A 26,228-nucleotide genomic window follows, 5' to 3' on the forward strand; every position below is an offset into this window, starting at 1 on the left:
CTGCGGTGCCTGTTGATTGGGGGGTGGGCCTTGGCACTATCTGTAGGCAAAGCCCCAACAATACCTTGAAAGGGATGAAATTATTGTGGATCCTGTTTTGCAGGTGTTGAGCGACAAAGGGATTGCTCAGTGATTACAATTTACAATCTCTTTGAACCACTCGAGGGTCGCGTAAGCCTTCCTGCCAAAAAGGCAAGACCTGTCAAAAGGCATATGAGTGATGCTTGAATGTCCCCCGAAAAGCCCATGGATCTCATCCATGCATGGTGCCAGAGCATCACTCTAGTGCAGACCCTTCTGCCTAAACTGTCGGTCATGACCAAGCCTGACCATATGACATACTTGGCCGCATCTTGACCATCTTGAATGGTCTGTGCCAAGTTGGCGTGAAATTCTTGCAGACAAGCTTACCATCTGTGGAGGTTCACGGCACACCCGCAGTCAGAATACCATCAGACTGCAGACTAGTAAGTGTAAAAAAAAAAAAAACCACAAGACAACAGGCCTTTGCCATCTATGCAAGTAGGATCAAGAACAAAATCTCCATATCCACCAGGACGACCCCAAAGCTATGCTAATTTAGGAAAGAGTAGAAGACTTGCCTCTTTAAAGAGCACTACATCACAATGTATTAACAGTCCACCACAACTCAGCTTCTTCTCTTATTACTCGCTGATTTTAAGCCTGCCTTTGACCATGTACAGCGCTCCAGTGCAGTATAGCTAGGTTTGCGATATGGAAAGCTATACATACATATATCTAGGACTGCTTGCAAGATATCAGAAACCATGTCACATGATGCATGGAAGTGCCTTCCCAGCAAACAGCTGCCGCTGACGGCACACAAGGCAAGGTTTGATGAAGAAAACATCCTCTTCCCAAATACCCCAATGGTTTTTTACTCTGTTTGGGTGGGTAGTAGGAAAAGAGTTGGAGTTATCCTTGCAATTGGTGGCCTGTTGTACCAGGCTCTAAAGAGTTGGGTATGGAGTAAGAAAGGCAGGGTCAACCGGAGAGGGTCTGTGATGACGTGCAACATGTCTGTTCACAAATGGGCTGAAGCAGGGTTTAGCTCAAGTTCCAATGAAAGTGTGGGTCAGGGCTTTGTTGAACTGCAGTAGAGGTTCAGATGAGGTCTCTCTAGGTTCTAACACTTCGGTGAGGATTTGTTTTTTAACTCAATGGAGGGCAACTGGAAATCTAAGAAGTCAGCAAGCCACTCGTCTAATGACCAAGGCGAATAAAACTTACTCTTTCATGGAAGGGGTGGGGAGAATCCAGCCCCTTGTCAGGAGACATATCAAGCCCATTGGCTTCTTGTAGGTCCAGATAAAAACTGTCACCATCATATTGTGGGGCAAATTAGTCTTCACCATTACCATCATCACCAAAAGCTTGTGGGCTCTGGTCAGAGTCCAATCTAAATAGCCTGTTGGAGCACTGTAGGCCGGCGCCTAGGCAAAGGCACTGTCTTATCAGATTCAGAGTGTAAAGGGGTCAGACGTATCAAAACTGTCCAGAACGTGGCTTTGGCCGAGGTAGAGAGAGATTAGTTTCTGTGTCAGACAGAACAACAGGATCAGCGTACCACTCTGGTACTGGCAGCATTGGGACTGGCATAATTGCTGCAGGAACCAGCCTGGTGCAGGAGGCGGAGTCGGCTCAGAAGTGAGTTCAGGTGGCACAGACGGCGCTGTGGCAGGACCCACCAGCAGTAACCTGACTGGAGGCCTCTGCAGATAGATGGAGCCTGAATGTGGGCCAGAGAGAGCCAGTAGGGTGATAAATATTTGGAGCATAGCCTCCTTAATACCTCAATCTGTTGTGGTATCGCCGACGGACACAGAAATTCTGGGTGCATCAGCGTCAGCTCCAGAATCGACTTCTCAGTAGGGTGTCGAGAAAGAAACAATGGGGCATCTCAATGTCCTCATGACTTCTCAGACAAAGTGTCAGGGCTGAGACAAGGCTTACTTGGACTTCTTGTGCTTCTTTTTGGATTTGGGCGTACCCGAACACTTTGACCGCGAAAACAACCTGTTGTGGGAATGGCCCGAGTGGGAATGAGTCTGTGTCCTTGACTTTGAGTGGGAGCGACCTAATGCGAATTCCTACAGTACTCCGAGACCTACAGTTTGGCTTTGCATTCCAACATCACCTTTGGGTGCATCAGAGCACTCTCCTTGCACAACAGAACTCAAAAACCAGAGACACATCTCATGGAGACCTGTCACAGACAATTGTTTGTGACTGTCCTACTAGGCTAAAATCCTCAAGTTTATGAGGGGCCATGCTCCCTTGCATATGGATAAGACATTTTGTCGAGAAAAAGCTTGTCAATGGAGCAGAAAAAGTTTGGAGCAAGTTACGAATCCATGTACGAAGGCATGGAAAGAAATGAACTGACTTCTGTACTTGGGAGGTGCCTTTATGTGTCTTCTGCTGTCACTTCCAGGGCACAGTGGAGTCTGTGTATAGCTGCAAGAGATCACCTACAGGCGCGCAAGGGTTATGTTGAAAAATCTTCCAGATCCAGTCTGGCATCTGGGGATTTTCTAAAGGGGAGGAATTTGTTGTAAGATAGAGCATCTACCAGAAATAGTGTTACTGAAGATAAGTAACTTCATTAAGAGCACGGCAGGCAGCTAGAAGTATCTCTCTGAAGAGTCCCTTAGATTATATGGCTACTGAGGTGGAGCAAAGCAGATATGCTTTTTGAAAGTAATGCATTTGTTGAAAAAGACTGGAACTAACCTAAGTCATGATGGTTCCTGCAACCATTACGGTTCTGGGAAAGCCAAGATTGGGCAAATTGTTATTCTCTGACCAGCACTTTCCTGGGAGAGAAGAACAGACTTGGAAAGTTAAGGAAGGGTGCTGACAATAAACTGTGTCTACAGCCCCGAAGACATGACACTTTGTGCTTGTATGCGCTCCAAATCAGGCCCAAGAAACATTCATGTGTTAGGCAATCACTACCCTTTTGTGCAAGACGAAGGAAGAAACTATCACTGGTGAGATTTTTAGTACTGTAATGGATGTGATCAGGGACAAGACGGAGCCGATCTATTGGGACTGGGACACTTTCAGCCAAGGGCAACGCATAATTCCAGCTGATGGTTCTGAAAGATATTAGGAGGATGACCTGTAAAAGTGAACCGGAGTACAGCTCTACACAAATACTGACCCACCTTGATCACTTCTTGAAGAGTGCCACACTCCGTGATAGAATAGAAGTTATTCCCTTGACCATATCTCACTGTCAAAGAACGGCAATTTATATTGTTTTAATAAAAATGAGACAGGACATGCTCAGATGGGTGTGGTAGGTGAACTCCATGAAAGCAATTAGTAGCGGATTTATATAAACTGTGTTACTTCTTCCTAAAATGAAAGAAGCAGTTAGAGCTAAGCTGTCTAAAAAGTTCAACGAGCTCGACACACAGCATATACAAACTCTCGCCCCAAAGACAAGGAGGAAGGTAGTGGGCTTCCACCAACAACTACCAGCATTAGACATGGATACAACAAGTGCCTTACTTCAAACAAAACAGCACTTCTACGAAGGGGGTATAAAATCAGGAACCTATTGACAAATAAGCTTAGGGTTCAGGTAGTACACGTAAGGACTGACCAGCTCAGGAGCCCATGCAGCATCCCGCTATCTTACGGAGACCTTTGCATGGCAGACAAAGAAAAGAGATGTGCAAGCATAGATTGATGACCACCTAGAAAAGCTAGCGAGGGAAATAGCAGAGAGCTTAGAAGAGCCAGTGAGAGTAGACCAAGTACTCTGCATAGTAGGGAAACTGACACCAAAACTGACGGTCAAAGACGGTTTCACAGCTGTCTTTTATAGGAAGATCTTGGCCCTGAAAATACAGAACTCTAGTAACTTTTTAATGGAAGATTCAGTTTTGAACTCAATGCTCTGTAATCCCCAAACCTAGCAAAGAAGTCACCTTATGCAGTCCGTATCATCCCACTTCACTGTTATACCCCGATGTGATACTGTTCACTAGTCTTCTGGTCTCCAGGTAAAGAGAATGTGATATCCCCATTTATTATACCTAGACCAATTGTGGTTTAATGAGGTACGGCATGGTAGCAACATATTCATCAAATTATTGAAAATGTCCACTACAAGAGGTGGCAGCCAATACTAATCAAGCTGCTAGATGCTGAAAATAAAAAGCTGCATGGTACTTTATGGACAACACTATGAAAGCTGCAAGTTTCATACCAAATTTAAATAAATTTGCCCGCAAGATTTAGGGAAACGTGGTGATATAAAGATCATTTGGAATGCCTCAACTCGCTGCTCCTGAATCTCTGTATATCCCACAAATATAGTGCATCACCTGCAGCAAGCATTCGCTATTAAAAGCACCTCTAAAGCCATTACATATCTGGCCATCCATAATGGCTCAACAATACCTAAAGTGTGGATGTCAACTACCTGTCCCTAATCAGGGAGACACAGGAAGAGCCACAAATACGGCTTCTGAAAGCTTGTTGTACCATAGGAGGTGGTGGCGATGAAAGCGTTGCTTTTGAAATCCACTTTTAACTGAAGCATGATGTCGTAACGCCACTTCTGAAAAAGCGCAAGCCTGAGACAGACATATTGTTGAATTTCATAAATTATTGAGTCTGTTGGGTATAGTAGAGAACCTAGAAATAATGGTCATTTTTCAGGTTTGTGATTACCTTGAAATACACTACTCATTTAGCAACAATGAATCTGGCATCTGCTACAGAAAGGATTTTACTACCAGAGATCAGTACATTTTCCGTGCACTCAACCATTCCAAAGACTTCAATGTAACCACACACTGCATTCTTCTGCATCGACTACTGGTCAACAGATATCAGCTTAACTTGCAAAGCTGGGCACTCCCAACCCGTACATGTACTGGACTAGCCTTGCGTTTTCTTCATTCAGTAAACTCGACGAACATGTGTGTCCACAGTAGTCACTCCATTTTTTAATGTCCTGTTGAAGCTCTTAATCACAGGTTAAGTCCACAGCAACAATGGTTTGCTGCAAGGCCATTAAATAGTTAGGGAACTGAGCACTTTAAAGGGCTTCAGTTATAGGTAGGGCCATTGGAATATGCAATTGTGCGGCCACAGTGATTTTCGTATGGGTATAAATCCATTGCATTTGCCACATAATCCATCATCTGCAAATTTTAACAAAGAAAATTGTTTCTAGCACAAACAATTCAAAAGTTACTAAAAAAACTCTGCAACACATTGCCACGCAGTTGAAGAAAATCTGCTAATTTTGACTGGTCACCTAACTGTAGCTTATTGCTATATTTGGGTGTCAAAATGGTACTAAAGGAGGTGCAACTAATGCCCAGTCAGTGTTAAGTGTAAAATACTATCACAAAATGCGCAGCATAATTTGCCTTTTCTTGCAGCATAATTTAGTCGACTGCCGCATAATTCCAGTGGCCCTAGATATAGGTGGAGAAAGCACAAAAACAAAAAACAAGCTCCACTTTACCTTCAAGGCTTTGTTTCCTTTGTTGGGGGTCGTCATACCACGAGGTCCGTTTCAGTCAAGCAGCCCTAGAAGGAGCAGATGGACAGGACAGAGGATCAGAATATAGAACATAAAAGCCCTTATCCAAAACACAGTGCTCCCATGTCCACTAAGCACCCCAAGCATTCTTACTCAAAACAAACTGTCCAAACACTGCACACCATAAATACTGCTCCAAACCCTCCCCACCGGTAGAGTCGAGCGAGTTCAGTCTTGCACGCCGTCTCAAGAGGCTGTTTCCTCGGTGATTCGTCTCACCCTACATACCGATTACACAGCGGTGTGTTTTTGATGGAGTATTCTATTCCTCCCTTTTTTCAAAAAATACACGTGACTTTCACTCCCACCTGACTTTTTGAGCCTTCTGTGCCCAGATGCCAAGCTGTCACTGACTTGATGTCCTCTCTTTTTCTGGTGCCTACCTTCCCCGGTTCACCATCCTCTTTGTCCTGAGGAAGACCCCACCTGTAAGGATTTAACCTACCTACCTTTGAAGAGGGGTCGAAACGTCGACATCCCATCATGCCAGTACCCTCAATAGTGCGTCGAGCACTGTGACCTTTCACTTGTATATGGCCTCCTGGCAATAATATTTGATTTTGTCAATGAATGACTCTTGAATATTTGGCACGACACTAAGGTGCCCAACAATTGATTTGTACCATTGCTTTGAACTTGTCTAAGTCACTTATTCTACTACCCTACCCAATTCTTCACTCCCTCCCCTTCCCCGTGGCACCCTGCACATTTGTAAATAGTGTGATTTACTTTATGCATTTATATGCCTGTTCCTAGTGTGATTAAATAACACTATGGTTTTGTCTTAAAATTGTTGCAATTCTTCCTTTTGTTGATCTTTCTCAATCTCTATGTATACTCTGGGACCACTTCTATTCCACTGTTTGTTACCCAGGTCCCAGTGATTATTGGGTTTGCCCTTAGTTCTAACGCACTAAGCACCCCAAGCATTCTTACTCAAAACAAACTGTCCAAACACTGCACACCATAAATACTGCTCCAAACCCTCCCCACCCCCAACAGACAAACATGGGGTAAACATAGGGTGTACTTGGCTGCAATGAGCACTGATCCAGCTATGCCTCTAAACACCATGCTTTCTTCCTCCATAGAGAAAGACTGTTCTCCAAAACACAAATGCTCCCTTAATCCCCCAACCGAACCACCCTGTCTGCAGGAGAAACATTTTGCAGCAGTAACACTTAAATATTTTGCAGCAGTAACACTTAAATATAATGGCACAGCTAAAAAAAACATGTTGCATCGTTTGCAAGGCTCCAGTCAAGGTTTAAAGGGTTCACAACAAACATGATAACTGAACAATTTTAAAACCTATATCGCAAGTGGTTCCTACCAAGCAGATTCAGTGATATTATTTGCCCTCAAACCCAGGTTTCTGGAATATTGCAGCAGCAGCGGCCCACACTGTAAGACAAGTGACCCACATTATGCACCAAGCAGATGCACATTATGTGGCACTGAATGCCAAACTATGTCTAGGTCCATTCTCTCCCCACAGCTCTGCTGTGCTGTCTCTTGCCTCCAGACCCGACCTCCTCCTTGGGAGGTTCGAAGCAGCTGTCCACTCCTGCTGCCCGCTCCAACTGGGACCAGACTGCCTGCAACCACCGTAACCTTTCTCAGCCGTTTTTTTCTTACATTTTCCCTGTTGTGCCACTGTTATTGTGCCCATCTGTGTCTTGCTCCAATTCCACCACTGTTTTTATTTTCTCATGCCTGCCTGTTCCTTTCGCCGCTGCTGCCCCTGCGGCCCCTCCCCCCCGGAATTTCCCCCGGGAATTCCCCCCCCCCACTCCCGGAATTCCCCCGCTCCCGCCTCGCCTCTCCTCCCTCCCACCTCCCCTACTTAATGGCAGCCGCGCACAGCAGGCACGCCGAATGCTCAAAGGCAAGCCTGTCGGCACCCGTCCCCGACCACGGCCAGCGCCAGGAACCCTGGACCTCCCACAACCCATCGCTACGACACCACCACCCTCCTCGCACTCAACCCTGGAAGACTTAGAGAATGACAACAGGCCTCGCCGAACACGACCAGTTCTCCTGCCTTCACTGCCGCCAGACCCTCACCGCCACCCCAGCCTCCAACACCGCCGACGCCAGCACCGGCGACACCCTAAAATGCATCCTCCTCAACGTACGCTCCGTACACAAACACGCCATGGAAATCTGGAACCTACTCGACTCTCTATCGCCTGACATCGCCTTCTTCACAGAGACCTGGACCAACGCATCCTCCGCCCCCGACATCAGCACCGCCATCCCAGACGGATACAAGATCCAGAGGAAAGACCGCCCCAACCACCCAGGAGGGGGTCTCGCCATTGCCCACAAGAGCACCATCCGCCTTACCACCTCCAGCGAAACCTTCCCCTCCGCCCAACACCTGCACTTCCAGATCCAGACCACCCTTAAAGCCACACTCTGAGGAACCCTCGTCTATAGACCCCCCGGCCCCTGAACAGCCTTCGCCACCACCATCACCGACTTCATCGCACCCCACGCCATCGCCTCAACAAACTACATACTCATTGGAGACCTGAACTTCCACCTCGACAACCCCAGTGACCCAAACTCCACTATCCTTTGTGAAAACCTCGCCAGCATCGGACTTAAACAACTCGTCAACACACCGACCCACAGAGCAGGACACACAATCGACCCCATCTTCGCGGCAGGAAACAGCATCCAATTCAGCCACACAACGCAGCCGCCATGGACTGACCACCACTGCATACACCACGCCATCAACAAACCCAACAATTTTTCACCTGGTTATTTTAGTTCCACCTTTATTTTTAATTTGTCACCCTCATGCTCTTCACTATCTATCCCCTCAATTATTCCCTTTTATCCTTTTCCTCTCCTCTCAATTCCTTTGTGTTGATTTTGTGTGGCTCCCATATCACTGATTGGAGGCCCCTACTTACTCTTTTGGGGATTGCCCTACTCTCTCCATCACTCCCCACACCGCCGCCTGCACACGCTGTCACCCGCTCTCCAGACACTTCTCCTTGTTAGGGCCTCATTTCTCCCCTCCTTCCTTCCCATTCCATCATGACTGTATCCTTTCCATCCTTCCTGTACTTGGTACCTTTTCTATTTCCACACGCCCCTTCATATTGGCCCGCCCCCTCTTGCCTGCCTTATCCATTCTCCATTGAGAGCTCGGACCATGTGACCTGCCCCGCTCTCAGCTCCCGGAAGCCCCTGATTCGGCTCCTTTACCCCTTACGGTTAACGCGGCACGGAGTTTCCCGCTTCATCTAATTACCGCATACACCAGCACCCCTTTTCCTGCAAGGTAAGAGACGCCACTACCTTCCAATTCAAGCGCTCTCTCTTCCACATGCTGCCACGATACTACCCTTCCGCCCTCCTCTACCCCTCCAGCATCCGGGAGCCTTGGCTCCACTGCCGTCCTTCGGTCCCGACACGGACCTCTTTTTACTTCGCGAATCGGCGATTCGGCCCTCCCGGTGCGGACCCCGGACGCCCCTCCGTTGCCTCCTTCGTTGGTGCGCTGCAGCACCTGAGGCTCCTCGGCCCTTCATTTATCATTTTGTGGCTATCACGTAAGTTTCATTGTCCGACCCTACGTCAGGCGGGGCCCACTTGCACCCTCGCACCTTAGCCCTTCCAGTCCTCGCTCTACCTCAGCTACTACGCCTGTCCTTCAGCCCCCTCGGCTCTTTCATTCTTTTAATTTTTCACCCCCCCCATCGTATCCCTTGACCTCCATCTCCTAGCTAACGTGTCTCGTCTGGCCATCGCCACTTACGGCCACATTCATCCTCTCTATTGCCTCCACCCTAGCCTCTCTTGACCGCTTTCCCTGCTCCTACTCCTCTGACTACCCCTTCTTGTTACCCTTACCTCCACAGACCCTCCCCACCCATCCTCACCCACCTCTGGTTTTTCCACTCGGCACTTACCCAATTGACCTTCATATATTATTGGTTCTCTCTACTTCCTCGCTTCATCCAGCACATACCGTTAACCCAATTTCTTCCCCCACCCCTTTCTCCCCCCCTCCCTTCCCCTCCTCTTTCCTTTTTATTTCCCCCACCTACCCAGGCTAACTTCCCAGGCACCCTTACCATCGCCTTGTCCTGAAGAGATCCCACTATCCGTATGGGGATCGAAACGTCATCGACCTACTTCTCTAAACTCAAAACCTTACTGTATATCTGTTTTTTGAGTGTGAGATGTTGATCTGACTTTTACGTATTTGCACTGTTCATTCAAAAGTCACCTTTTAAGTCACCAGCCTGGGTTAAAGAAATTGGCTGATTTCCCTTCTAACCTCCTCCCGGCTAGCTCACTCATTGTGTTACTTATTATGTTTTTCTAATAATCACCATAAAAACCTTGTTTCATCACATGCATTGTTCATTCTCTTGAATTCCAATTCCTTACTGTAGTAATTGTGATATTTATTTTGACTCTTCTTGAATGGGACCACTGTTCCTTGAAAATAATCAACAAACCCAAGGCACCCAAACCAGCCCCATGCCCATCACGAAGGAACTGGAGCAAGGTTAGCGAGGAGCAACTTAACTCCACCCTCACCCGAGACAACCACATCTGGGCACCCGACGCAAACGACGCAGCCAGAGAACTACACACCTGGATCTCCGACTGCGCAGACGAGCTTGCCCCGCTACGCAACCTCGACAGACAACGTCACAGGAAAGCCGCCTGGTTAACCACCGCTCTCCAAGAAGCCAGACGTACCTGCAGACGCCTGGAGAAGAACTGGAGAAACACCAAGACAACCGAAAACCACACCACCTACAAGGATGCCATGACTGACTACCACAACCAGATCAGAGCCACCAAGAGGAACTTCATCCACAACAAAATCCTGGCCATCTCCACCAACTCCAAGGAACTTTTCAGTGTCATTCAAGAATTCACCAACCCACGCAGCGAAGCCACAGACATCACCCCATCCCAAGACCTCTGCGACAAGCTTGGAACCTATTTCCACCTCAAGATCAAAAATCTCTACGACAACTTCATCGACCATCCACCAGGCGCCAGACGGCCCCTGCCCCCCAGAAACACCAGCCAGCCCACCATCTCCAAATGGACATCAATCAAGGCCGAAGACACCGCCTCGACAATGAAAAGCATCCACTCGGGGGCCCCCATCGACCCCTGCCCCCCTCACATCTACCCCTTAGCTGCGGCTGCCATCGCACCCGAACTACAGCGCACCATCAACACCACCTTCAAAACAGGCACCTTCCCAGACGACTGGAGCGCGCAGAAGTCAGACCCCTGCTCAAGAAGCCCACAGCTGACCCCACCGACCTCAAGAACTATTGGCCCATCTCGCTCCTCCCCTTCGCAGCCAAAGTTGCAGAGAAAACAGTCAACAGGAAACTGACACGATTCATTGAAGAGAATGCCGTTCTTGACCCGTCCCAATCCGGATTCCGAAGCAACCACAGCACGGAGACCGCCTTACTCGCTGCCACAAATGACATCCGCACCCTCCTGGACCAAGGCCTCTCCGCAGCCCTCATCCTGCTCGATCTATCAGCGGCCTTTGACACCGTCTCCCACCGCACACTAGTCGCAAGACTACACGACGCAGGCATACAAGGAACAGCCCTGGACTGGATCCAATCATTCCTCACCGGAAGAAGCCAAAGGATCAGACTCCCACCCTTCCTCTCCAACCCCACGAAAATCACCTGCGGAGTCCCACAGGGTTCATCCCTGAGCCCCACCCTCTTCAACATCTACATGGCCCCCCTCGCAGCCATCGTCCGACAACACGGCCTCAACATCATATCCTACGCCAACGACACCCAGCTCATCCTCTCCCTCACCAAAGACCCCACCACTGCCAAACTCAGCTTCCAGAAAGGAATGCAAGACGTCGCAGTCTGGATGACCAACAGCTGCCTGAAGCTCAACGCCCGAGAAGACAGAAATCCTCATCCTCGGTACCACCCCTTCTGCATGGGACAGCACCTGGTGGCCAACCGCCCTCGGAAGCCCACCTACCTCCTCAGACCACGCCAAGAACCTCTGTATCGTATTCGACTCATCACTCACCAAGAACCGACAGGTCAATGCCGTCACCTCCAGCTGCTTCAACACCCTCCACAAGACCTTCAAGTGGATCCCCCCTGAGTCAAGGAAAACAGTCACCCATGCACTCTCACCAGCAGACTGGGCTATGGAAATGCACTCCACGCCGGCATCAACAAGTCCCTACTCCCCAAACTCCAGACAATACAGAACACTGCCGCCAGACTCGTCCTCGGCATCCCCCGACACGAACACATCAGTCAACACCTATGAAGTCTCCAGTGGCTCCCCATGGAGAAAAGAGTCACCTTCAAAATCCTCACACACGCCTACAAATGCCTACATAACAACGGACCCAAATACCTCAATGACAGAATCAACTTCCACGTACCCAAAAGAAACCTTCGATCTTCCAACTTCACACTGGCCGAAACCCCGCGCATCCAGGGCAGGCGGAAGATCCTTCTCTCACATTGCAGCCAAGACCTGGAACGAGCTACCGGCAGACATCAGACATGCCCCCTCCCTGAACACCTTCAGAAAGACCATCAAGACCTGGCTCAAACAGATCTGCAGACCCCCCCTCAGCACCTTGAGACCCTCACGGGTGAGTAGCGTGCTTACAATTCCCTGATTGATGTGGCTTACTAGGCGAGTTAAGGCAAATGATGTTATCTAGCTAGTTTGACAGACTGATTAAAAAAAAGACCCGAGTGCTATTCAAAAACAGTTTAAGAAAACCATGCACATTCAGTAGACCCTATTCAAATTATTAAACACAAACAATTGAAGCCCGTTTTATTAACACTTTCCTTCTTCTCAGAGTAAAATAAATCAGGTAAAATATATATGTTGCAGTCCGCAGAAAACAACCGTACATGTACATATTTTTTGCAATGAATGGTGTACATGAATATGAGGTTCTGAAAGGTCGGGGAGATCATGGAATGGAGAGTCTGATTATCAATGCAACTAAAAACAAGGATGATTTCTTGGCTATACGGTTACCAGTCCTGTAAAACATGAGATGTGACATGCCTCCCAAGTTGACGGTGTTACAGCTGTTTGACCGAAAAGAGTGGTGGCTTTCAAAAAGGGAAAATGTATGGGGAACTTGGTCATGGTGCATATAATGCTACTAACAATTTGCCAGTCTTCTTAACTGATTAAATTTATTGGGCCGTCCAATGTTGTCGTACTGCTGTCTGACGTAAACCTGCAACGTGGAGGTAGGGGGTTAAGTGAGTTGGTACACCATGCTGATATTACAGACATCTTGGAGATATATAGTATGGGTCAAGCAAGGGACGCTGCCAGCTGGCAGCTCGTGACTTCACGAGGAGTACTGATTTATTAAATCAGCTCACGACCCGGCGGACTTGTGCCTGGGGGGTTGGAACGTATGCGGGGACCCAGGGTGGTCCGAGGACTAATTTTACACTGAATACAGCGGGCCCTGTTCTGCAGCACACCGAAGCCACATGGATTTTTCATCATCAAGTTTCCGCACGCATCACCCGCCCAGAGATGATGCATTCTGGGAGTTGTAGGACTTACCGAACTACATCAGGTGAGCGATCACATAGCGGGGGAGGTGTGTCTCTCCAATCAAGGGAGGACTGCAGTATCATTCAAAAGTGGTGGCGAGAGGTGGATTCAGTGTAGCAGTGGCATCTGAGGAAGACACTACGTCGAAATGCATTATGCCAGAACTGCATTCCAATTAAAGATCTTTTCCTGGATTCCCCATGTGACCTCTTCCTTCTGCTTGCTGGAGGTTTCGTGTGGATATTATCGCATCAGCCAGAGACGCGTTAAGGGGCCCCGTTCTATCAAGTTGGCTGGAGGCATTACTGGTGTCTGTGCAAGCAGTTGTTAGTCGCCCAAGATATTGGATTGTTCCAGCCCACCTCCCGAGTATGGGTCAAGCAAGGGACGCTGCCAGCTGGCAGCTCGTGACTTCACGAGGAGTACTGATTTATTAAATCAGCTCACGACCTGGCTGACTTGTGCCTGGGGGGTTGGAACGTATGCAAGGACCCTGGGAGGTCAGAGGACTAATTTTACACTGAATACAGCACGCCCTGCTCTGCAGCACATCGAAGCCACATGGATTTTTCATCATCAAGTTTTCCCATGCATCACCGGCCCAGAGATGATGCATTCTGGGAGTTGTAGGACTTACCGAACTACATCAGGTGAGCGATCACATGGCAGGGGAGGTGTGTCGCTCCAATCAAGGGAGGACTGCAGTATCCTTCAAAAGTGGTGGCGAGAGGTGGATTCAGAGTAGCAGTGGCATCTGAGGAAGACACTACGTCGAAATGCATTATGCCAGAACTACATTCCAATTAAAGATCTTTTCCTGGATTCCCCGTGTGGCCTCTTCCTTCTGCTTGCTGGAGGTTTCGTGTGGATATATATATATTTAGATATATATACATACACACACACACACATATATATATAAAAACTTTCAAGACAGGAGCTGACCGGAGCGCCCCACTAGTTTTGAAAATTTCACGAAGATTCGTCAAACGACGCCAAAGTTATTGGTAAAACAAAAAACGCTTTTTGAATAGAAACGAGGTCCTAACTATCACTACCTACTGGCGACCGCCAGTAGGTAATATATATATACACACACACATATATAAAGACCATTTGCATATTTACATACCTTTGTAAACTGTTTCAACAAGGCTTAGTTTTTTGTCTTGTTCCAGTACCCCCTGGGCCCCCACTTTGCCTATTCATTACATTTGGATTTTACTTTTACTGCCGTAGTGTGAGAATCCATTTCATGAAAATAAATATAAAGTAGGGTTGCCAGAAGAAAAATACCAGCCATTTGTTGTTTAACCCGTTAACCGCGGCGTAAATTCCGCCGCGGTGCGGGTGATTTATGGCGCGGGCAGGGCCGCGTCGGCCAACAGACGTGCGCAGCACTACCGAGGTAGTGCTTGCGACGGCTGTTGGCTGACGCACGCACGCAAGGGGTTAAAGAGCCTGCAAAGGCCTTGTCTTGAGACTAAATAGGATCATAAACAAAAGCATATGTATTCATTTGTAATGTTACTTTTCGGTCATTGTTCCCTTTAATTATCAGTCATGGATCATTCAGGCAGCCCCAGAACACAATTAAAAATGTGTTCTACGTATATTTGCTGTTCCAGGTATGCACAGATAAGTGCAGAAAATAGGCTTTAGGTGACTGCTTATTTTTGTGATGTCTGGGACATCAATATAATGAGCTGGCATCCCTAATCACAAGACTGGAAGTTTGTTGCAGGATGAGCACAATATTTATTTCCTCCACCCTCTGTTCCTGGACAGGGCCGGACTGGAACCGCAACACCAGCCTTGGCAATTGAGTCGGATCGGCTGCGGAGGAGGGGGGTGGGGGCTGGGGAAGGGGTGCACGTGGAAAACACTGCAGCTGCTTTTGGTATAGGGGGTCACTATTGCAGCACTGCTGCAAAACCGGCCCCTGTACCAAAAACAGCACCCACTGGTACAAAGCTGGCCACCACCCTTCCTGCCCACCGAGAAAACACCCAGTGCCCGCTACGGTCAGTCCAGCCCTGTCCCTGAATAATGCCATGATAGCAACAGTTTAACTGATATCTGAAACCCTACGCCAGCTCTCAATAACATGTTGAGTTACTTCAAGTGTCTGGGAATGCACCCTGCATTCAGACAACTCACTCCTCATTCACGCCCTTCACTTTCAAATTCACCCTGCACTCATAGTGATCACAATTCACTCCCACTGATCACCATGCACTCACGCCATTCACCCTGCACTCACAATGACCACAAAGCAATTATGCCACTCACCATGAACTCACACCGTCCTCCCTCCACTTACTCCGCAGTCACATGAGCTCATAGCTCACTCACAGTTCTAACTCTGCACTCACAATGCACTTACCCTGTTCACCCTGTACCTCACCCTGCAGTCATATGAGCACACTACTCACCCTGTACTCATGGGACACTCCACTCACCTGTCCCCCTCGCTGCTCTCTCTGCAATCTCACTCAAACAAGCCCATCACTAACCATACATTCATTTGTCCCACTCTGCACTTACATCCACCTTAGTGGAGGAGCCGCCCCTGGGCAGGAATCTCCTTTTGTCAATGAGGAGGAGAGTGTCATCCACAATCTGTAGAATGGCCATTTCTGTGTTGAAGCCACGTATTCACATCTGAAGCCTGATCAATAAATGGCTTATAGTCTTTGATACATTATTTCAATTGATTTGACAAACAACTTTCAAGTTTTTTGGTCGGAAATGGACAAACCCTTTTGCTAACCTGTGGGGTAACCTGTCCCGTTGTCTGTCAATCTGCAACTTCACACTTGATCAGCAAAGAGTTGATTAACTGCATCCAGTAGAGGGTCATGCTGGTACTTACTGTTTTTATTAGTGTGGATGTGATTAATTAAGATCTTTAACAACTATCATAGGACATTTTTAAGGTTGAGCATGCACTAGCGCAAGGGTTTCACTTGTGAGACACTTTTGTGTAAAAAAAAAAAAGGGGGGGATTGGATCCCGGCCGTTATTCATCATTTATTGGCTTATGTGGTATTCTTCTTAAAAGCCTAGCAATTGGTCACTACAGGATAAGAATCATTGATGTTCATTTCTGTGGAGCAGGGACCAAGCAGTGATTGATTCAACTTTATCAGCGCCCGCCCGCTGCTTCCAACGTGACTGAGATACTACTTTGTTCTTTTTAACTTCTTGTGCCCTGCAAACAGAAGGCTACAAACTCGAGTGTGAACCCATGTATAAAGCATGTAATGGGAACAGAATTGTACTAACCCAGGGTTCAGGAAAAGTGAATCCAATACAACCCACTTCACTCCAATTCAATCTACTCCACCCCAATCCAATCCACTCCACCGTACCCCGCTCCACTCCATTCTACCTCAATCCAATCCAACCGACTCCACCCAATTCAGACAGACTCACCAATCCACCCACTTAAATCCAATCCAGTCAACCCCACTCCAATCCAATCATTACCACAGCAATCCATTTCACCCCAAGCAAATTTCTTTTCTGCCCAGGAAGCCTTCAAGCAGTTGGACTGAGGATCGCCATGTGGGTCTCTAGCAAACTTGTTGTCCCAGGGGGACAAATCTTAATACAATATTGTTAATGGCCCGTTTGGCCGATTCAGATGATTTTTGTGTCATTTTACTCCTAGTGGCCAACTATAGCAACCAGAAAAGGCTTCTACCGGTCTCATGGCCTTTAAACTTTTGTTCTCTTATAGTCACTGCATTCACTCATTGTGCAGGACCTATCTTCTGTCTGGGCACCAGGAAACTCTCCTCTGACTGGGGTCTTACTCTGCAGCACCTAAAGACAGAGTGCCCTCTGGCATGCACCCTGTAGGCTCCTTGTTGGCTACCTGTGCAGCAAATGTCAGGGTCCCACTTCTTCTTGAGGTCACACTCCTGCAGGACCAGTCCACACAAGATCCAGAGGAGCTCTCCAGTGTCCAGAACCAGCAGGGCCATCCCTCTACTGTCCTTCAAAGGGTGTATCGGGCCAATGCCACTTGGCCTTGGAGAAACAAATCTTAGTCCCTGGGTGACAGCTGAAGTTAGATGTTCTTGAATCCAATCTTTCTTCTAGCTGGGCATTCCTCCAGTGTCACTTCCCCACAGATCGAGACTGTTCTTAAAGTATCTCCCTTGTGCAGAGGATTTTAAGTGGGGCAGTAGAAAGTTCTAAAAGTTAGGCACTTCTGCCCAATTCTAGGGTGAAATCACTCTTCCCTTGCCTTAACCCTTCTGCACAGCACATTGGGACATTTCACCATGGTGACTTGAAAATCCTAATAAATGGGTGGCTAACGGAAAAATGTAACATTTTTAGAGGGACGAGACAGGGGTGTCCGCTATCCCCCCTGCTCTTTAATTTATACATTGAACCGCTGGCAGAGAAAATCAGGAAGGCCAAGGAGATACTCCCTTTTTAGGTATCGCTGAGGCCAGCGCATGCGCTGGCTCGGAGAGACATTTTGTAGTTGGGATTTTTAAAGTGCTGCCTGTGGCCTAAAGCTTGAGTGCAAGTGAGCGTGCACGCGCGCAGCCGCCAATCACTGCTGCGCGTGCACCACTCGCGTGCTTGCCACACAGCGCTACCGTCCAAGCGATCGCGATCACTTTCGCTTTGATCACGATTACTTTCGTTTTCACTGCCGCGCGGCCGTTACTTTTACGGCCGCACGGCCGAATGCTTGTTGCTTTTGCCATTAATAAATGATATTGCCCTCCATAATTTGCACAGGCCACACACATGCCCTAAATCACTTTTTACTACCTTACAAGTTAATTTGTGGCGCTCATACACGGACTCCCGTTCGCCCCTGGCTCCCTCCCTCTCCCCGTCGGGCCCTTTCTCCCTCCATTATATGTTCCTGCTGGTTACAGCCGGGCATGCCTATAAACATACGCTGCACGCTTACAAGCTTCTACCACAACAATACATGAATGTTCATAGGACATGCTCTCTCACTGTACAAGCAAGCATGTTTAGCCTAGCCGCAGTGCTACCATTTTTTTTCTTCCAACAGGACATTACCCAATAAGGTAGCGTATTATCAATTTGCACATACACTACTGCACCTGTAATCCTGCCCTTAATACATCATTTAGCTATATATATTTTTCACAGCCCACACACATGCCCTTTAGCACTTTTTTTTATTGTCGCAGGCCAATTTGTAGCGTCTTCCTACACGTACGCCCGTTCCCCCTAGCTCGCTTCCTCCCTTCCCTGGCCCGGCCCTTCCACTCTACGTTGTGTGCTGGTGCTATTCACCGCCAGGCGTCGCTATACACAAACGCTCTGCGGGTTTCAAGCTCCTGCCAACCAATAGATGACTTTATTACTGCGCAAGCACCCACCATAAGCGTGGCCGCAGTGCTAACATGACAATCTTCTATCACAACATTACCGCACTGGGTAGCGTCCTACAATTTTTTAATTGGATTTTGCGCTTTTAATTTTGCCGTTAGCAAAAAACGTTTACCTTACATACTTTCCAGGGCCCGCACACATGCTTTCCGGCACTTGTCACTGTACCGGCAGTGTTACAATAATATTCTTATAACGGAGCATTACCCCACGGGGTAGCTTACTACCCATTTGCTAATACGCTTCTGCAACTTTCATTTTGCCCATTATAAATAATTTTGCCTTACGTACTTTACACGGGCCAGACACATGCCCTAAAGCACTTTTTGTACTACCTTACACGTTAATTTGTAACGCCTTAGTACACAGACTTATATTCACCCGTCGTTCACTCCTTCCTTCCCCCCATCCGGTCCCTCCACCCTCCATTGTGTGCTGGTGCTCGTCAAAGCCCAACGTAGCTATAAACAAACGCTGTATGGGTTTCAAGCCGCTACCCAAAAAAAACAATACATTTATATACATAGCACGCACTCCGTTTTTACGTCTAGCCACAGTGCTACCACAATAATCTTTCAACATAGCATTATTTCGCAGGCTAGCATTACCTATTTAGTAAAAGACTTCGGCACCTTGTACTTAGCCTTAATACATAATTTTGCCTTTTATACTGTTCACAGGCCATACGCATGCCTTAAAGCTACGTTTCACTATAGCATAGGTTAATTTGTAGGGCCTTAACACACAGATTGTCTTTGCCCCTCGCTTGCTCACTTCCTCACCCTAATCCCCCCCCCCCCTCCACCCCTCCTCCCTCCACTCTATACCAGTTCTAGTCACACTCAGACGTGGCTATAAACACTCGGGCCAAACACATGCCCTCCAGCCCTTTTCAACTGCCTCAGAGGCTAATTTCCTAATCTTATCTTTCTCACCATCTATTGTGCACCCTCAATTACAAGCTAAAAGCAACATGTTGTGTGCTTAAACCACATGCTGCAACTTTTGCCATGTTCATGAAAGCTTTCATTAAATTGCAACAAAAAAACCCATTAAAAATGCAATAGGTCTCGCCTTTTATTAAGTTAAAGCCATTTGCTTTGCTATACAATACCATTAGCAAAGCAAATGACTTTAACTTAATCAAAGGCGAGACCTATTGCATTTTCAATGCTTGTTATTCTAGGGGTTGGCAAAAAAAAGTGGGGCTATATGCAGACGACCTGGTGGTCTATACTCCCAACCTCATTTCAGCACTGCCAAAAGTGTATGAGCTGGCGGCAGGATTTGGAAAGATTTCAGGATATCAAATTAATCAAGAGAAGACAGTTATAATGACCTGGAACATTACCACGCAAGAAAATTGTGTTAAAAAAGAAATGCGGTACTTGGGCATAAAAATCATGGGGAAAATAGAGCAAATCCCTGAAGTTAATTTCCAAAGGGTTAACAAGGAAATAGGGAAACTACTTTTAGGATGGTCTCACCTGCCTCTATCTATCTATGGAAGAATTAACATCGTTAAAATGGCTATCCTCCCAAAGATCACCTTTCTTTTTCAGAATATTCCATTAGCCTTTAAAGACGAGTGGTTCAAAAAAACTCAATCTAAAATATCTAGCTTTATTTGGGCCTCTAAAAGTGTACGTATTTCATGGAAAAAACTGAGACGTAAATACAAGAAGGGGGGCCTAAAGCTACCAGACTTAACATACTATGCCTGGGTCTTTTTATTAACCCCTTGAGTGCCCATGACGAGATGGTCTCGTCATGGGCCGCGGTTGCGCTGTGCCCATGACGAGACTATCTCGTCATGAGCCCCGCCCGCTAATGAAACGCCCGGCACAGGGCGTGGAAAGGGCGGGGCACTCAAGGGGTTAAAAGGGGGGAAAGAGCTATTTAAGGGACCAGAAGATTCAGAAATAGGGAGAATGTACACAGCAATGCTAAAAAATATAAAGGGGGTGAATACGGCTTTATATATAAATATGGAGACCCGCGCTTTTTTTTAAAAATTCACCTAAAGAGCTTACGGAGTTTAGCGGAAACGTGGCATAAAATCAGAAGAGAGTTAAAACTTAGTTACTACAGTGGCTGTGCGCCAATCTTTGACTCTCCTGGATCTTCAGAATGGACAAAAGATTGCATGGTACGTCCATTGAAGAACGCAGGAGTTGTTAAATGGAGTCATCTGATAAAGAATGGGTCCTTAATTCCCTGGGAAGAGATCCAAACACTATCCAACGGCCATCTCTCGAGATTCAAGTACTTGAAAATGTTAAGTTGGAGTCTTACTGATGGCTGTGGAGCAGGACTACCAAGTAGATTGGAAGAGATTTTTTTAGCCAGAGGAACTGTGAAAAAAGAGGTGGCAAAAGTCTATTGGGTGCTAATGGAGATTGCGGAGGGAGATTTCAACCTGCCGGCAGAACTGTGGGAGAAATGCTTGCCAGGAGAACAGATTCAAGATTTATGGCAAGTATCATGTGATTTATTATATAACACAGTTCTGCTCGCAAATTTAAGGCGGAACCACCTCTTCTGTCTTCACAGGGTGTACTGGACTCTGTATGGATTATCTAAATTGGGCAGCGGAACAACAATCAGATGTCCAAAATGTAACAAGGAGAGAGGTGATGACATCCATATGTTTATGCTCTGTCCGGAGATTCAAGGTTTTTGGCTAGAAGTAAGTCATATCATCTCTTCTATACTTGGGGAGGCACTCCGGGTAAGTGAATTAGTGGGTTTTTTTCAGGCTTACTAACAACTATACCTCACTGGCAAAAAAATTCAAGAAAACTGATATTTATTTAATACTACTCGTGCAGAGAGAAATTTGTAAAAAGTGGGTCAAAGCGATCCCCCCTAGCATAATAGAATGGCTGGCTTCAATTAAGTATGTTAATAAGTTGGATAGAATACATAAATCTAAGCGAAATGCATTCTGGCTTTCTTATGAGGTGTGGGTACAATCATAAAATAACTAAATCCAATGATTAACCCCCCCCCTACATTGTACTACCAATAAGCTCTGGAGGTTGCCACCTGTGTGGTTTTAAGGCACCAAAGGTAGAGTGCAGAAGGTTGGATGTAGAGGGTACTGCGCCAGGTTGTAAAAAGATCACCAGAGCCGCCTCCGAAAAGTGATCATGGTTTCCCGATTGGTATAAACCTGGGTAATGAGGGCAAAAAAAAAAAATGGTGACTTGAAGTCGTCTGTTAAAAAATCTCTCTAAGAACATGAAGTAACACTCATAACTGCCACAGATGCTTAGTCCCTTCCCATCAAAACGTCAAAGAGAAGTCCCTTCTACGCTTAGCTCAAGAGGTCCAGCTGTGCTCCTTTATTTCTTTGGGAGTGAGCTTTGGCAGGCAGGTGCAGTGAGAGTGGTAATTAGCAGATGCAAATTCCTTTCCCACCCTCTCCTCTTCCAGGAGCTGGCCTAATTATTGGCTAGTGGCCGTACTGTGCAGTGAGGCAATTGATCCTACAGATGGCCCGTAGAGTCATTGACTTGGCCCAGCAAGGGGAACTAAGGCTTGGAATCTCATTAGAAACTGAGTCAGAGAAATAGGACATGTCCTCAAGCGCCAGAATTAGTGCAGATACGACAAAAGCGGCATTGGATCTGCACTCGGAACTCACTCTTACCATATGAACAGTGGGTCATGCTAGTCTTCAAGTCTCATGAAGGTGAAGTGTAAATTGGTGCAGATTTCGCCCATAGTGTGAACTAGTGATCCACACACTCTTTTCAGTAATCACTACAAATATGCCTGCTCGCATTATTAATGTCCACTCACATTATAAGGCTTGAACCAGGTCAGCACCAATTCTTATAGGATCCCTTCGAGAACATACTACCTGTGTGGATATACTTAGCTTAGCTAGATCGTAGTCTCACATGCTTAGTTTAGAAGTGCGCATTTGTGTTCAGGTACAACCAGCACAGGGCCTCTTACCTTAGGTATCCAACTGCAGACCTTATTTTAAAAAGGTTGACACTGGCAGCTAGCACTCCCAATCCATTATAACAGAGCTTAAGTGAGGCTCTCTTGCGGCAGAAGTCCATAAACCAGGTAGTCTAAAAAGCAAAGATTCCGGGAGATTAAATGGAGGGGTAAAGGTTTTGTAACACCCCATATTACTCAAGAACCAGGTCTGACAATCATGGAGTCAATATTTTCTGATCAGTCCCAGGTAACCATCATGATACATCAAGAAAAGAAATCCAAGGCATGATCTTCCACCTATGCCACATGAATAACTCTTTACTGAACAAGATTAGTTTTCACAGGACTGTGCATGCAGAATATTATTTCTCTCGGACTCCGGATACAGTGCAACCCATCATTCTTGGATTGCTTCAGGAAGTTTACATGTCTACTTAAATACAGGAAAACTGTGCTTTCAAGTGAAAACTTTAAAAGAAACCAGTAAGGCTGGGAGGTTTTTACCCAGACAGGCCAAACCAAAAGCAGCAGCAAACCGTAATGCAGGAGTTTAAGACCTAGATACGGAGTCATCCACTAGCAAAGAGATTCTACGTTGTCCATTTTTTTGGTCTCGTCTACAAGTGGTCTGCTTGTGAAAGACCAACTGTGAACTTACAGCCTGCCTACTGTTTACCATTGGTTGGCTTTTTCATTTGCTCGCTTCTTGTTCAATGGCTTCATTTCCCCTTCTTGTGTTTGTCCCTCGTGTGGAGCATAAGGTTCCGTGGAGCATAAGGTTCTTTTGATTAGCTAGCTTGTATCATTCTGCATCTCAAATTTAGGGAACTAATTTTTTCTTTTTCATTCGGCACTCCAAGAGAGCGCGTGTGTTTTCTAACTCTCTAACTTGTATGCTGCTTTGCCCTTCATGCTGTGTTGCTTCTCACAGCACCGGAGATATTTTTGCTGGGGTATGGATGAAATGCATACTTTAAAGTTTTATATTTTTATATTGATCTCATGCATTACCAATATTGCATTAAAGCACAAGGCTTGACGCACAAAGGCCTTTATGGAAAGGGGGAATAGGGCGATGCTTTGCACTCACTCAGCTGGCATAATAACAAAACACATATTAGTTGCCGGGCTAAACATAGTAGTGAGTTTAGTAGTAGATGCACCACTTACAGTAGTATTAATACATGCTGCTGTGGAACCCAGAGTAGTGTAGGCGCAACTTGTAGGACAGGAAGTAATACTAGTGGTCTTAACAGGAGTCGTACTCAAAGCAGCAGCAATTGCAGTGCTAGGACTAACAGTATAATTTCACACGTAACTAGAACAATGATTCTAGTAGCAAATCCTGGAGTAATGGTGCCAACAGTAGTGATGATATGAATATTTTGGTCGCTACTTGTTTAGTAGTTGTGGTAATGCAAGCAGAATTAGATCCACAGAACTAGAGGGTGTAAGTCTACAGTCATTGGCAGTGGAATTTAATAAAATATCTATTTGTCCATGGAACATGTTGCTTCATAAATCTACTTGTCTAGTGACAAAACCCACTTGTGCCTTTGGTGGCATGTAGTGCAAAGACAAATTATGCTAGCAATCTCATTAGATAAGAGCTCTGATAATAGCCTCTTTGATTATGCTAGAGCCTATACCACAGTAGGGTTTGAATACTAGCAATTCCCTTATTTTGCCACCTTTCCGCAGATCTACATACTAGGGCTGGAGGTAGCGGTAAGCATTAGTTCCCCATGGTTGGAATGCCCTTGTGAGTCTGTGCAAACCTACTACCTTGCATGTTTTCTGGGTTTTCATTAGCTTGTCTATAATATTTTCCCATACAGAGAAAGGTTTGAAATGTACTCCTGATAAGGGCAAAAGTAAAACTTCCTCCAGGGTTGGGGAAAAAAGTGGTTGGTGGGAGTGTGAACTTGTTACCGCACAACAGATTTCCGCACAAGCAAATCAACACATGACTATTTTCTCGTGCTACAATGAAGTTCACAAATATTTTCTAAGAATGAGATTTTCTGACCTACTTCTGTAAATTCTGGTGAATTCATGAAAACTGTACATCTGCACTAATACAAGGATATATGCCATGGGTGCACTTTTGTGACTTTCTTTAAGAATGTGGCCCCTATTTAGGTCTGGGGTTAACCAAGACCTTTGGTATTAATCAAAATTCTTTCTCTCTCTATCTACCGACTGGCTTCACTGCGGGTGACAGCATTCTGCTCTTTCACAAGGAGCATATTGGCATGCAAAATAGTTTTGTTCAGTGTCAGGAACTGACTACTGTGGCAATGTGTTTTTTTCAGACCAAAAATATTTTGCTTTTGCCAGTGTTTGTTGTAATGATTAGGGCCCGGATGCTCCCACAACAATAAAGGTTTACAAAAAACATGCCAAAACAAGACATGCATTGACAAAACCAAAAGGCTGACCACAAATATCATACTTATTTGCTTTGCCAATGATTGATTTTTTTCAGTTTCAAATAATTTTGTTGAAACTGGTTACACTGATTTTCCATTATCAATATTTTGGGGAAATACTAGCATGCATCAACACATTTTACTAAATGATGCTTCAAAGAAATTGTACCCAAAATTACCAAGTAGTTTAACAAAAGGTTTTTTCCTAGTTGCATTTTTTTTTAATGAAAATGTTATTTTGAAAGCAAAGAATCAACAATCTTGCTTTCAAACTTTTGCATATATTTGCATCTAATCAGAGAGCATCCTGGTTGCATTATATGTAGCCTCAAATTGTTAACCTTTGCAAACAACTGTACACATTTTTATACTTGAACCACTGTCAGCAGTCCAGGCTGCACTTATGTTTCCTTAGAGCGGTCACCCTAATAAGAAAAGCTTTACATTAATAAACCACAATTACAAGTTCAAACAGCATTAACATACGAACATAAATATTACCTTAACTGCAGACAATGCCTTTCCCTCATTCATAATGTGGTTCTGTAATCTGGCAGCCAAAGTGTCTGTGCTGCAGGAGGTTGGACCTACTTGTCCCACGGACAAACAAAACTGGAAAACTTGTTGACCTTGACCCCAAACAATATGTCCAGGTCGGCGGGCTATAGGAATTCCACAACCCTGACAGGAGTGGAGTGCACAGAACCGCAATATTAAAATCACATGCCAAGATGGGAGTCACGATACCTAAATGAAGTCCACATGCCATAGGGTCTAATCAAGAGTGGAGTCTACTGAACCTCCCTCCCGCACCTTCAAGTAGACACCATGACTTTAGAGTCCACAGATCAAGGCAGTTGAATTCACTGGCCCCTTCCCACCTTCAGGACCTCGGACACCAAGAGTTTGAATGCACAAGCGAGTAGAACAGGCTCTGTAGAGCCTTAAGAGCACACAGACCACACCTGTTAGAACTCACATCTTACCATCCACTCTCAATGTTGGGAGCAGACTACAAAATCTTTAGTAAAGTACTAGTGGTCCGGCTGATGAAACACATGACCCGTCTGATTCACGCTGACCAGAACAGCTTTATCCCCAAAAGATCCACCACACTGAATGTCCGGAGACATCATTGAGTGATGGAGCAAGCCTCAGTACGGTGTTAGACTTAAAAAAGGCATTTGACACCGTTAACAGGGGCTACCTTTTTTCCATACTAAATAAAGTGGGAACAACCGGGAAATTGCAGAAGC

General features: G+C 46.1%; 1 protein-coding gene across 4 annotated transcripts in view; it reads right to left on the minus strand.

Moving 5' to 3' along the window:
- MAFG (MAF bZIP transcription factor G) overlaps positions 1–26,228 on the minus strand; it is a 67,422-nt gene that overhangs the window by 19,832 nt on the left and 21,362 nt on the right. For 2 of the 4 annotated variants that reach the window (XM_085617549.1, XM_085617547.1), the window contains exons 2-3: positions 22,550–22,671; positions 5,516–5,580 (exon numbers count right to left, since the gene is read on the minus strand). Coding sequence is in view for 3 of the 4 variants with exons in the window: in XM_085617547.1 (XP_085473673.1) it covers positions 5,516–5,551 (36 nt within the window). In the remaining variant the exon portion in view is untranslated. The remainder of the gene's footprint in view (positions 1–5,515; positions 5,581–22,549; positions 22,672–26,228) is intronic. The other 2 variants (XM_085617546.1, XM_085617548.1) reach the window with 1 other exon arrangement.

This window comes from Triturus cristatus, chromosome 7 (genome assembly GCF_964204655.1).
Source record: "Triturus cristatus chromosome 7, aTriCri1.1, whole genome shotgun sequence".
Lineage (NCBI taxonomy): Eukaryota > Metazoa > Chordata > Amphibia > Caudata > Salamandridae > Triturus > Triturus cristatus.